Raw genomic sequence first — 13,619 nt, 5'->3', positions numbered from 1 at the left:
AAATTCAGTTAGAAATCCTGTGTTGTATGTAAGCAATATCACTGCATTGCATTCAGGTATGTAATTAACCTGACAGCTGGGTGGCTACCTAATTTTTGAGATATTTTACTTGTACCCAGAATGCATCTGCTATGCTGCTGTAACACATTCCTGTACCAAGCATGCCATAACATTCTAGAGACATCAGTGGAAGGTTAATAGGACAACAGCAGCATAACAGGCGCAGTGAAAAAACAGCAGTGAATGAGTTACAAAAAAAGCAATGAAGAGAATCATTCTAAAATGAAAATATTTTTCCTCTTTCAGAATGGGAAAAGGTTTGTTTATACATTTTTATAAGCGGGGGATAGATGGAAGAGAAATAAGAAAGATAAAGAGGCACAAATCTCCTACAGCTTTAAATTGTGTGTGGATTCTATATTTGTGGCAGATTTTTCTAGACAGTAGGGTCAGGATCATGCCAACATTTCCATTATAAACTTCCTTTAATCATATGGGTGAAATCCTGACCCTACTGATGTCCGTGGTAAAACTCCTATTGACTTCAATAGGCCAAGATGTCACCCATCTCAGGGGAGTTATCAAAGTTTGCTCCAGGTTTGAATTTGAAAAACAATTTCTTCTAGCAAACATGGCTGACAGTGATCTAATAAACATGCAGCTATATTTTCAAAATGATCTCTAATTTTGGATTCCTTGGGGCCCAACATTAGGCCAGGAAGACAGGTCCCACGTACTTCCCTTTGATCAGTGGATTTACAGCACTTCTGAAAAACAGCCCCAAGTTGTTTCAAACTGAGCACCAAAATCAATGGCTGCTTTTGAAAATTTCAGCTCAAAGGTGCTGATTTGGCAAGAAAAGCCATGGTAACAATCTTTATTTGGTGCTTGAGAGCATGGGGAAATATTCTTCTGGACTCCAATACAAGTCAGGTAAGATAGCCATCTATAGACCATTGATGAGTTCAAAAAACTGTTCTATTGTAAATGTTATTATCAGTTAAGAAGTTATCTTCCCTATTTTTTTTCTGGCTAAAACATTATCTGGAAGTCTCCCAGTACAGAGTGAAGATGTTATGTAACATCACCTGTCACTACAATGTCAGAAAAAGAATTTCTAGGTTTATTCTTTTTTTTAAAAAAGAACCTTTTGAAACTAGTTGGATCCTTTTATTCATTGGTTACTGGTAACTTTTTTTGAAACCTTGTCTAAGAACTGTGCTTCACAAATTGGCAGATGTGCATTTGATTTGATCTGACCATCAATAAAGGCCTTTTAGACTTTTTCCATGACAGACGGAAAGGCATATAGGTTAAAATGTTCTTGTCATTTGGATATAATTGTATGATAAGGACAATTAGCTGCCTATGCCTATCTCCCACAAAGCCAAATTCTATTGTTTATTATAACCAGGCAAACTTAATGAAGACAATGGAAAATATACAGACAGTCAGTTTAACGAGTATGTTATGAGATACAATTGGTCTTCAACCCTACTGGAGTCAATGGGATTGCCTAGAGGTAACTGAAGGCAGAATTTAGCACATAGATCACTGAAGACATAGAACAGAAATGAACAACTTTTATAATGGAAAGGTCAAAACACTACAGCAACACTACTATAAGCTGTAGCGTTTTAGATCACTGTGTTTCTAAATGATGAAAATAACTGAAGTCTAATTTATGGGAATGTGGGTGAGGAGAAAGAGTAGACGGAAAGCAAAAGATGCTGTGTGTGTGTCAATCACCAGATTTCCCAGAGTACACTGCAGCTTTAGGGAAAGCAAGTTTGACTAAATAAAATAAACATCAAACAAGAAATAGCTGTTCACCTTGTCGGCTTTGCCTTTTGGAATTCAGATGGTTTGTAGCAGACATCGCATAGGAGGCCGAAAAGGACCTACTTTTTGTGATGGCCATCAGAATTGAGCTGTTCCAAGGGTCAGTGCTGTAAGATCAAGAGTACAAACACACACAACAATTATTACATAAGCATTGCTGCCTGCAAAGGTCTTGGTGACAGAGTTCTGAGAGAAGTTAATCGTCACAGCACTCCACATGTAAGAACAAAAAACTCTACTACGGAGGGCTGCATTATCAACTGTTTCAATTATTATTTTTAGTGAATTAAGTATTGCCGAGAGGTGCTGGACTGACAACTCCAGACATTTAAGTCATTGATTTAAGCCAAACACAGTTACAACACTGGTACGGTAAGGTTCTTCCAAGCTGGCTTTCCAATTTACCTCAACCATGCTTTGGTGCTGGCGAGACTGCCGCTAGGAGTGACTTCAGTGCCCAGGCCTTTTCATTTAATTTATACTAAAATTCCTTTATGCTGTGCTGATGGTGTAGAAGCAGTCTAAAAGTGGGCTTCAATTAAATTTACACCTCGTTAAGGTCTCTTTACATACCTGGAGCAGTATAAAAGGGCCTTGGTGACCATGAAAATCAGGCCCATTGGATTTTTCTCCTCAGATTGCCAACAAGGATGCCACTTAATGCAATCTGTAGTGATGCAGCTTCCACAGCAGGATTGAATCACACTGGGGGGGAAGCTTGCAGTATTGCTGCCTGTGGTGTGTCTGCTTTGTGGATAAATAGAGGCCTCTAGTTTCCAAGGCTTTCAACCCAGCACCTTTCAGATACATCACATACAGCTTTTGAAGAAAAATCCCTACTAAGAGACTCTTGGAAAGCTACTTGTAGATATCTGCTCACTGATCTAAGAGAAAATCATTGAAAAGCACCATAAAAAAGAAAAAACAAAAGGGAAAATGAGAATGGCAGTCTTGACACTTCTGTATCTCTTATGTCCTGATGCCAGGTGATTCTGTAAGGTGGAAAAGCTGCATTTATCACAGTAATTTAATAAAGGAACCGCCACATGCCACCTGCTTACATGGATGCCTCAGTGCATTCTTCCACAATGAGGGCACAGATCCATAAGGCCTTTGCCCTCTGATCCTTCAAATGTCTTGTCATGACCCAACTCTGCTGTGCTTCAAGATTCTAACAGAAGATGGTGAACAGGTCCCAGTCCTTCTCATTTTAAATGCTGACATAGAATATAGGGCAACAGATGGTCCCTCAAAGCAAACTGGGTCCTATACTACTTAAGCGATTTTATATTAAGAGGAATTTTTTATATTACGGCAATTTTTTTGTTTTACTTCTTAGCACCACAGGAATCTTACTACTATGGAAGAGCAAGCTAGGTTCCGTTCTGTTTCATGGCATAGCTAACTTCAGATGGCAGAATAGTTATCTGTCATGAAGCAAAAGGCAGAATGAACCCAGCTGGTTTTTGGATCCTAGGATGAGAATGAAATGCTGGGAGCTAGGAAAATCTTCTAACTTGTTAAGGAAGTGACTCTGAGGAAGTGAATATGGAACCCTAAGATGTTACTTTCATGAAGTTACTTTCCTTTGAAGCTATGGAAGGACCTTGCCTCACCACTTCTGTTGCATAGAGGGAAGTGTGTGCACAGGATTCTGGAACCTATGCAGCAGTCTAGGCAAAGCTGGTGAGCCCACAACTATGGAAATACATAGGCTATCTCCTGCTCATAGGGGTTGTGGGGCACAAAAGCTGCAGATTCTGTGATCTGTGGAGCTGCCACAGAATGGCTCTATTGCTTCTTTTGTGACTTTGAGGATAACAGAATGGTGCACATTCCTTTCCCTCCCAATCCAGCCTCACTTTGCCAAACACAGATAAAGTGCGAGGGAAAAAATAAGCCATTAAATAGATTTTTTTCCCCCTAGTCAAGAGCTTTTTCTTGAGTGTTTTATTGATGCAAAATGCCCCAATCTGTTTGGCTAAGTTATGCTAGACATACAGGCCTCACTTTCCTCTTCTGGGAATTTGAATTGCTTCTGCTCCTGTAATGGACGAGCTGTAAACAATAGGCTGGGAGGCTTGACAGAGCTATCCTTATGCAATTGGTGACATTAAACTTAGGAAGAATTGATAGCCCGTTGAGTTGGCTCATCATAAAGAGTTACATAACTAGAAAAACACCACCAGCAATATTTAATTGCTCCCCTCCCCCTCACTTCAGATTCCCTTCTTAGGAAGCTTACATACTACGTGAGAGTCTGGAATCAACAATATAAATCAAGAAAGCTGTATGAATCACAGAAAAACAGTGGCTGAAAAAGATTTCCACATGGTGCTATCTTGTTTATATTTCACTTTACTGGGTCACTTGGTTTCTAAGATATACTGCAGCCCCCAGATATTTTCAAGGAAGCCTCTGTGGCTGGTTCCAGGGCTACAAAATATGATCATCTTTTTTCTTCCCCTCTGCAGCTTTTACCACAGCCAGGGCCATGACCTTACTAAGAGTACATCTACACTAGATCGGCGGATAGTGATCGATCTATCAGGGATCGGTTTATCGTGTCTAGTGTAGACATGATAAATTGATCCCTGATCACTCTGCCGTTGACTCCTGTACTCCACCGTGGCAAGAGGTGGAAGCGGAGTCGATGGGGGAGCGGTGGCAGTCGACCCTGCGCCGTGAGGATGCGAGGTAAGTCGACCTAAGATACATTGACTTCAGCTACGCTATTCTCGTAGCTGAAGCTGTGTATGTTAGGTCAATCCCCTTCTCTCTCCCTCTGCCCCCCCCAGTGTAGACCAGGCCTTTTTATCCTATTTGCAGCTGGAATGCTTCAGGTCTCCCCTAGTGGCAGCCTCCTTGAGAAGGCCTGAAACTTCAGGCATCCTCAAATAACATGGGCCTCACCATTTCCATCCCCATAAAATACTTGCTGTGATCCTGTTCCTGTGGCAGCAAATGGAAAGGAAGACCTTTATAGGATAATCCCTTTAATAAGATGAGATAAAAGGGACTGAGGGAATTTGGAAAGGTTGTATGTTGATAGCACAAGGAAGCTTGGAAGCCTTAACAGCCATGAACAGAAAATTTAGCTCTTTATTTTGTTTCTATACCAGAACTATAAACTTTGTAATAAGAATTTATGAATCCCCACATAAAATTGTATGGTGCACCTGTTGAGCAGCATTCCCTGGGAACGTTGAAAACTAGCCTAGATACAGTGCTAGAAAATGTTCTGTAAGGAATGGTTCTACCCATCTTTGCCCCCACCTATGTCTCTGGTCTCAAATTCTATCATGCCTGCTTCGTGCACTAGGCAATCAATGTTCTCCTTCCTAATTCCTCCCTTTGTGTCATAGTTCTTATATTGTACCTTTTTAATGCTTGAAACACTCTCTTTCAATACTCTCCTTTTCCTCTTTCAAACCCACTTCTTTGGCCTTGCCTTCCAAGATTATGCTCCTCTGTGGTGTTGTCTGCTTACACTTTTGCAAATGACTTTTTATTGTTTGCATTACATTTGAATGAGTTAGCCTGAAAGCTCAAGGTTGAGACCTTATCTTCTTTTATGTCTGTAGAGCCCCTTGAACACTTGTGGTGTTCTTGAAATAATAATATTAATGGAACCACTAAAACACACCATGAAATTTCTTGCTCTTATTGTCAGATGTCTGAAATTGTACATTTCATTTAAAAATACTTATAATCAATCATCAGAACCAGGGGCAGCTCTATGTTTTTTGCTGCCCCAAGCACGGCAGTCAGGTGGCTTTCTGCAGCATGCCTGTTGGCACTCCGCTGGTCACGCAGATTCGGTGGCATTTCTGCGGGTGATCTGCTGGTCCCGTGCCCTCAGCGTACCCGCCACCGAATTGCCACTGAAGCCGCGGGACCGGCGGACCTCCTGCAGGCATGCCGCCGAAGGTTGGCTGACTGCCACCCTCACGGCGACTGGCACGCCACCCCCTGCGGCTTGCCGTCCCAGGCACTCGTTTGTTGTGCTGGTGCCTGGAGCCGCCCCTGATCAGAACTATCTGCTCAGAAAATGCAGAGGAAAGAGTATAAGGATATAGAAGAAGAATTTAGCAAAGACCTTTAATAGATAATTTTTTTTATATCATCTTTTTAAGTTCTGGTTTTGCAACTCATTGAACCTTTTGGCTTTTAAACTTTGCTGAATTTGTGTTTGTAGTAATCTGGCCTAATATAAAGGTTTTAATTCTCTAAAAAACAAAAAACAAAAACAACAACAACAACAAAACCCCCCAAACCTGGAATGGGAACTCTTTCAAATTTCTGATCTACAGTTTCCCAAGAGAAGACATTATTACACACCTACATGCCCACAGAAAACCAAAGAAGTTCTCCTAAAGATACAAACAGAATGGTTTTCTTACCTGGATGAAGAAGATTCATGAGGTTTGATGCTGCCACTGCGGTCTCTTCTCACTGGTGCAGGCTCCAAGGTAGGTAAACCTGTGGCAGATGTTGTTGTGGTCCAAGTTGATGACACTCGCCTGAGTAGACCTGGAGGCAGACTCTTCCGTAGGCGCTAGAGCAGATAATACTTTGCAATTATATATACCACCTTTCATCGGGGATCTAAAATGTCAATTCAGTAATTGAGCTTGACACACCCTGTGAGGTGGGTAAGTGCCATAAGCCCTATTTTACAGATGGGGAAATTGAGGCAAAGAAAGATCAAGGGACTGATTGTCAGAAGTGCTCAGCACTCAGAGGTCCCATTGGAGTCAATGTTAAGGAACTCAGCACCTTTGAAAAACAAGCCCTATGTGACTTGGCCAAAGTCACACTAGCAAGTTGCTTAAAGAGTTGGAAATAGCAGCCACACATTCTTTGACATCAGAGATAGGAAGCAGGAAAGGAAGCAAAACAAACAAAACAACCCCTCTCTTCGCCCCTCCCGCCAAAAATCCCACAGCAGGTTTCTCTGCTCTATCCAGCCAAATTGAAGACAATCCATGAAAATCAAACATTTACGTGATGGGACACAATCTTCCACAATGCTTTTGCAAAAAGGAAGAAAAATTATTAGCAAAAATATTTCATGGCAAGGCAAGGGGGTGGGGAGAAATTCTAGTGGATTGCTTGCAGCAGAGTTTTCCTGACATATCTGATTGTCTTGCACGCTCCTTATATCTCTCTACCTGATCCTTGTTGATGAGGCTTTTCCCAGATGTCTGGCGAGGAGGCAGGTTGAGGTAATGGGTGAGTTGATTAGGGGATTACTGTTATTTGTGGGGTCACTTTTATTGCGGATATACAAGTGGTCACATCATTATGTTGCAGATGTTGAATTTTTATATTATTTGTTGCTTTTAATTATCGTGAAGAATGTTCAGTTTGCGAAGTACTAAAAAAATTAACTATATACATATTTGTAAGGATCTACAGTGGATGTCACTGGCTTATTGTGCCATTGGATCAACAGATTCAGTCTGAGGCAGAGACCATGCATGGTAAATTTCAGCCCAAATGATTAAAGTTTTGCAAAGTTATAAGTAACTGAAATCAGGATCTCATAATGGCAAGTGTCAGGCAACCTTAAGAATAAGCAGTCCTTCAGCCCTGCCTATAAGACATGATGTGTTTGCTGTATATGTTGTTTTTTCAAAACTATCTAAATATGTTAGTTTGCATCTAAAGTACCTTGTTACAGAGAGCCTCCCAAGAAATTCAGCACTTGCCAATCCACAGTGATATCTTAATATCTACTACTCTATGCATATGGAAATATCACCATTACTGCAGTCATCTGGGCCAATGAATATTGAGTTTTCAATAGGAGCTATTACATTATATAGAATATATACAGCAAAAGGGCTCAGTGGGACTATTTTTTCTTCAATTAAAGGAAATGTAAGCTCTATAAAAGTGAAAGAGGCATATTAAAAGCCCTATAAAATATAGAAGTTGATTATCAGTTGCCTCCCTTACTGTAGGCAGCAGAAATTATTTGTACAGGATAAGAACAGAACAACACAGAACTGTTTTACTTAGTTCCCAAAGTAAAATACAAGCCTTGCTGCTAATGGCAATATTACTAAATTTTTATATGTCAGAGTGGATGACCTGGCAATTTAAATTACCTCCAAGCTGATAAGAGGTTTCTCTCTATCTATTGAATTTTGCTAACTTGTGTATATAGAAACCAGGAATTAATAGCATTGATTATTTCTCTATGGGTATGTCTATACTGCATCTGGGAGCGAGCCTCCCAGCCTGGCTACACAAGCTCATGCTAGCTCTGGTCGAGCTACTGTATGAAAAAAAAAGCAGTTTAGATGTGTTAATACCTTGTCTTTACATACATAGCTCTGCCAGTGCAACTCTGTCCTTACTGAGGACTGAGCAATGGAGACCTTTCTTGAGCAAATGTTGTCCACTATACGGAATTGTGTGGTGGTTTTTTCAAGTGGACAATGGTCATTTGAGGCATGACCCAAAGCACATGGAGGTCAATGAATACAGATACCCACCAACTTCCCTGGGTTTTGGATCAGGTGCTAAGGGAGTAAGAAAAGAACATCAAACTCATTTCACCTGTAACTCTAATTAAGATTTGAACTCTGATCTTTAGAACTGAAGAGTGCACTGATCTCACCATTTCATTCCTTCCTGCTTAATGACGCACAATGACATCACTTGCTACCAACACTCACTGGTAAAAGTTGAAAGGGGAGGGGGAGTTTTCAGCACTAAAGTAAAAGGAGGAAGCAGAGATGAGTTCCCCCAAGTCAGAGAGATTAAGAAGAGCTCCCCTCTACTTCTGATAGTAAAGAGAGAGAGCTGTGCTCTTCCGGGTCCCCCTTACTCCAACTCCTTCAAACACCTACTAAGAAACAGGAATAGCAAGTATGTAAATTATCCTGAGTTGAATGTCCATTTCTAAAGTTGCATGAAGGATCAGGTTTGAACTGTGTGAGCATTGAAGGAATAGGAACTGTCTTACCACCACAACATTAGTCCATTTAATTTTGCTTCTTATAGAAGTCAATGATTAATGCTTCAGAAGGTGAGGAAAAAAATCTCCATTAATACACCCAACCATGCAATACTATACCAAAAGGGGGGAGTCAAATTTTCAGAGCTGGAATAAATTCACTGTGATAGCCAACATGTAGACTAGCACATACCTTGGGAATAGTCAGCTTTTCTCCTTTTTCCGGACATTCCTCTGAGTCAGAGCAGGTGTAGTTCTCACTGAAGGACATCAAAGGGTTAACCCTTGGCTTATGAATAGCCTGGAAGGTTAACTGCGTGTTCAGCAGGTTGCTCACTGCTCTCAGGGAAGTACACACATTAGGTGGTAACGAAGGATCTGCCAGAAGGTCGGTAATGAGCCCATGAGCTTCTCCCATAACAGCGATATCAACTGTAATACTGGTACCTGATGACTGAAAGGGAAAAACAAAGAAGTACATGTAAGGCTATGGCTGTGTCCCACATGTCAAACTAAAGCATGTGGCATCAAACCCAACACCTTTTCAGGGACAGTTACCAGCATCTTTTATTCAATTTGTTGTTGATAGCTAGGAAAAGATTAAAAGAAATTAACTACTTAAAACAATGTGATTTATTCTGAACATTCTGACCAGATCAACCATTAGGTTGATGTCTTTCTCTTTAAACAAGTTTGGAAATTGATTGCATGGTTGCATATAGTTTATTTAGATTTTTAAAATGGTCACAACACAGATACAAGTTTTTAAGAGCAGTCAGAAAGCAGATGACGATGACGACAAAAACTGTCTGCCAAGTAAGAGTGCGCTGGGCAACAATATTGAAACTTGAATATTGGATGTCATTCTAAGTGATATGCTCTAGTTGAGATGAAAGTTATTGAGCTCCATACAGGAATGCCAGAGTGAAATTATACACAGGACGTCAGACTAGATGATCATAACAGCCTTGAAAGTTTATCAGTTTATGAAATAATAATGGGAATATAATTAAAAAAATAAAGATTATTAAATAAAAAGAAAAGTAGCACTTTAAGTAATGGCAACATATGCAGAGGAATGATCTATAATGTGCAAGTAACCACTAATGGTACAGCCTTTAAGAAAAGATTAAGGAACTGTAATGTCTAATGGAATAAGCTATCTGAATAAAAACTGGAGGCTTAAATTAAGTTGCGGAATAGACAGGAACTGAGGCAGAAAGTGTGTCTTCCATTACTTCTAAATTATTGACAAAGCAGAGGCATTTCTAGGTCAAAGGTTTAGTGGAAGCACTACAAATCACTGTTGCTCCACATGGGATCATCAAGTAAAGGCACTCTTGAAAGTGCTGTTACTGCTTTGGAGCGCCCTACTGGGCACAGATGCAATGTATATATCCGAGGCACTGGAACAAATGCCTCCACAGCCATTCCTGGAAGATCTATTTTGTCAACCTATCTGATGTGAAGGATGCATAACTCAGATGAAGAAACATCTATTTTACTCTGATAGATATTCACCTTTTTAAAGTGGGATAATGCCGCCAAGTGATAGAATTGCCACTGTGACAGTGCATAATATTTTTCTGGATTGGCATGTTGACAGGTTGGAGAATGAAACATGCTCTTATAATGGGAGACAGGTCATAACACAAGTAGGAGAAGAATCGCCAGTCACTACAGCATTTATGGAACTCATAATACATAAAACAATAGCAATCCTTGGTAATGCTTTGAACTTCTTCAGGCTCACAAAACCCTTTGCAAACAATACTGAAATAAACACTTCTGAGGAATTGTCTGAATTTTACACACAGGCAAACTGAGGAACAAAAAGAGAGAGTGATTTTGCCAAGGTCCCATAGTGATTCCGTGGTCAGCCAGGAGTAAAACTCCAGTCTCCTAACACCCAGTGCTGTACTTGCGTCACAGGACCACCTGTGCTTCTGCACTTCCTACTATAGGTCTTACTAAACATGGAAGGTGACTTACTTTGTATACAGAAATGCTATCCAATCCCAATGAGAAACAAAAGGCTGACATCAATTTAATGGATCAATTTATTCTTTCTTTTACCGTCCCCTTATCCACAGCTAGTACAGGGATCTCACACCAATACCCTTCCAGCCCACATACAGCCATGTTACAATGACCAGAATTCCCCAGGACTCATTTCTTACCTCATCTACAATGATCCCACTCTCCACGCACATACCTTTGTGACTAAAACCCAGCAGGGTAGGGAGAGGAAGAGAAGGAATCTGCTCATTTGCCCTGCCTCTCTCTCTTCAGAGAAGGGACTAGAGCCCAATGGGTTGGTACAGAGAGTTCTGATCTTTCCTTCCTTATAGCAGAATGCATTTAGTCCACTAGACACTTTCACCACCCACCCTGCACTACACCTGCTAAAGAGAACCCAATGACCGAGTGGTAAACAGACTCAGAGTGACCAATTGCAGCATCCCAAACCCATACAGGTGCCCAGAGACAGCAACTCCTGGAACTGTTCCCTCCGCAGGTTATGGAAGGGTTTCCTAATGTTCTCAACATAAGGTTTCATTCATTTACATACCATACCTCTTCTCAACCAACAAGGGGCGTGTTTCCTCCAAGATTAAAGGCAAAACTTGAACTGCAAGCCCACATCTCCTGAGCTGGGTTTGCACCATGAACAAATCTGGCAGCGGCTAAATAAAGCATCAACTTTAAATTCTAACGCAGGGTTTGGGGTGAGAGGAATAATTTGTCTATCTTTATCTCAGCCCAGCAAAACAGGCCAAAAGGAAAAAATTCAAAGATATAAAGCAAAATGTTACAGAAGAGGAAATAAAAGTAGGTCTCATATTTTCAGCCAAAAGCACCACTTAGAATTTGAAATCCTATTAAACCTGTAGTCTGAAATCAGTGACCTGCTTATCGAAGTGAGAGATCAGGAAATACATTAATACTTCAATAAAGGAAATAAGTCTGACTTCAGCAGGACAAAAGTATAAGCCCATATTCTATATTGTGATGCTGACTTTTTGCAGAGTGGCCGTTACGCCAGCATTGCTGTCCCTGAGAAGAGCAACTGAGCAAAAAGAGTTCTCTAGGGGCATAGAGCTGACATACAGACCATGGCCGGGCCTTCCCCATGACTTGGCAATCCCAGGTTGCCTTTAGTGCATTAGCAGGCAACGTAATTTACAGAAATACAAGGTAGCCTTTGCACTGGACTAATGTAGAGGCTTCTGTGTCACAACCTGTCTTGTCAAATTTAGGCACAGATCATCTACAGTAACCCAGTGCAGAGGCTATCTTGTACTTCCCTAGACAAACTCACAGCACATAACACACTATTTTCATGGTATTTATCAATAAATGGTAGTGTCTGAGGTCTCTACTGAAAGCTTCTAACTTATCAATACTCACTCATTGTGAGGTGCATCTATGGGTAATATTTAAGGAATAACGTAACTCTACACAAAATTATGCCCTTATGGTCTTGGAGTGAAAGTGAATCACCAAGGAATCATATGTCTTGGTGAGGGCCTATTCAGGAAGGAGGGAGTTATCACCCCCCTTTCCGGCTAGCCAACTACATAATGTATAGTGCTCCATTGTCTGCCTTGGTGCCAACCCTGAAAAGTCAATGGAAAACCATCAAAGACAAACTATAATCATCAAAACCAACTGGAAGTGAAAACGTACGATATGAGAGTGAGGGGATCACCAGGGTAGGAATAAAGACAAAAGACTGATTCACTATATCTCTGGGCGGAGAAAGACACTCTGGATCCATTCACTGAGGAAGTACCTTGATGAGCGAGGTGCTTCATGAAAGACAGGGGTCACCAAACATTACAGAAGACTGAATTTTGGGTGAGAATCTACTTTATTAGCTAGGTAACTATTAATAAACGTAGGCCCTAGTTTGTGAATGATGATTTTGTTTTGTACAAAACCATTTATTTCTATCACTCACACTTGTTTCTATTTGAATCACTATTTTTCTTAAACACATTTCCTGTTGTTTTACCATAACTGAAATTCAACGTCTGTGCGTGATACAGGAGCAGGGATTTAAGTTAAATGGGGTAAAACATGGTACACTGTTCATTTGGGAACAGAGAATCTGGGATTTCTGTGGTATCCAGTGATCAGGGGCTAGACACCACAGGGGGATACTTTGAAGGGAGTCAGGGGTTGGGGTACATCTACTATCAAACTGCAGGCCCCAGAGGAGAGCACTTGAGTAGCTGACAGGGTGGTTTGGTTAGTAAGCTAACACCCAGCTGGCTCAGGCAAGACTCCCTTATGCTGGGGACAGGTGGCAACAAGGTGACCTGAGAAGCATCACACAGGTATACATTGCCCTATTTGTATTAATGAACATTTCAGTTGAAAACATGGTCCTGTAATTGCTGGAATTTTATAACGTTATGTGTACGTGTATATACACACACAGCGTACATGTTATGGAAATATATAAATGCACAGTATCTCCCATTGAAGTTCTAACTAGGCCTCTACCCTGCTTACCTTATGTTATCTGACAAGATCACAGCGACTGTCACCATTCAAATGTCAACAATCTGTTCTATATGGCATATGTATCACAGTATTTCACAATATTTAAAGGCATCTCTACACATACACTTGCTGAACAGCAAGTTAGGGTGTAAATCTATACTGCTCCAGCATGCCACAAACTGAATGTCTGCGTGGACCCTGCTGATGCAAACTAAAAGTTCCCTAGTGCACACTGACGTACTGCTTTTTCAAACCACAGTATATCAATGGAACTTTTAGCGTGCAGTAGCAGGGT

The 13,619-nt window shown here is 40.8% G+C and overlaps 1 protein-coding gene across 2 annotated transcripts in view; it reads right to left on the bottom strand.

Moving 5' to 3' along the window:
• The window catches only part of PDE3A (phosphodiesterase 3A), a 377,696-nt gene that overhangs the window by 54,083 nt on the left and 309,994 nt on the right, over nucleotides 1–13,619 (bottom strand). For both annotated transcript variants that reach the window (XM_054036366.1, XM_054036368.1), the window contains 3 exons: nucleotides 9,006–9,266; nucleotides 6,246–6,400; nucleotides 1,834–1,949 (listed from right to left, as the gene is read on the bottom strand). In XM_054036366.1, the coding sequence (XP_053892341.1) occupies nucleotides 1,834–1,949; nucleotides 6,246–6,400; nucleotides 9,006–9,266 (532 nt within the window). The remainder of the gene's footprint in view (nucleotides 1–1,833; nucleotides 1,950–6,245; nucleotides 6,401–9,005; nucleotides 9,267–13,619) is intronic.

This window comes from Malaclemys terrapin, chromosome 1 (assembly GCF_027887155.1).
Source record: "Malaclemys terrapin pileata isolate rMalTer1 chromosome 1, rMalTer1.hap1, whole genome shotgun sequence".
NCBI lineage: Eukaryota > Metazoa > Chordata > Testudines > Emydidae > Malaclemys > Malaclemys terrapin.
The sequence above is the reverse complement of the archived record's forward strand: the minus strand, read 5'-3'. Positions and strand labels throughout refer to the sequence as shown.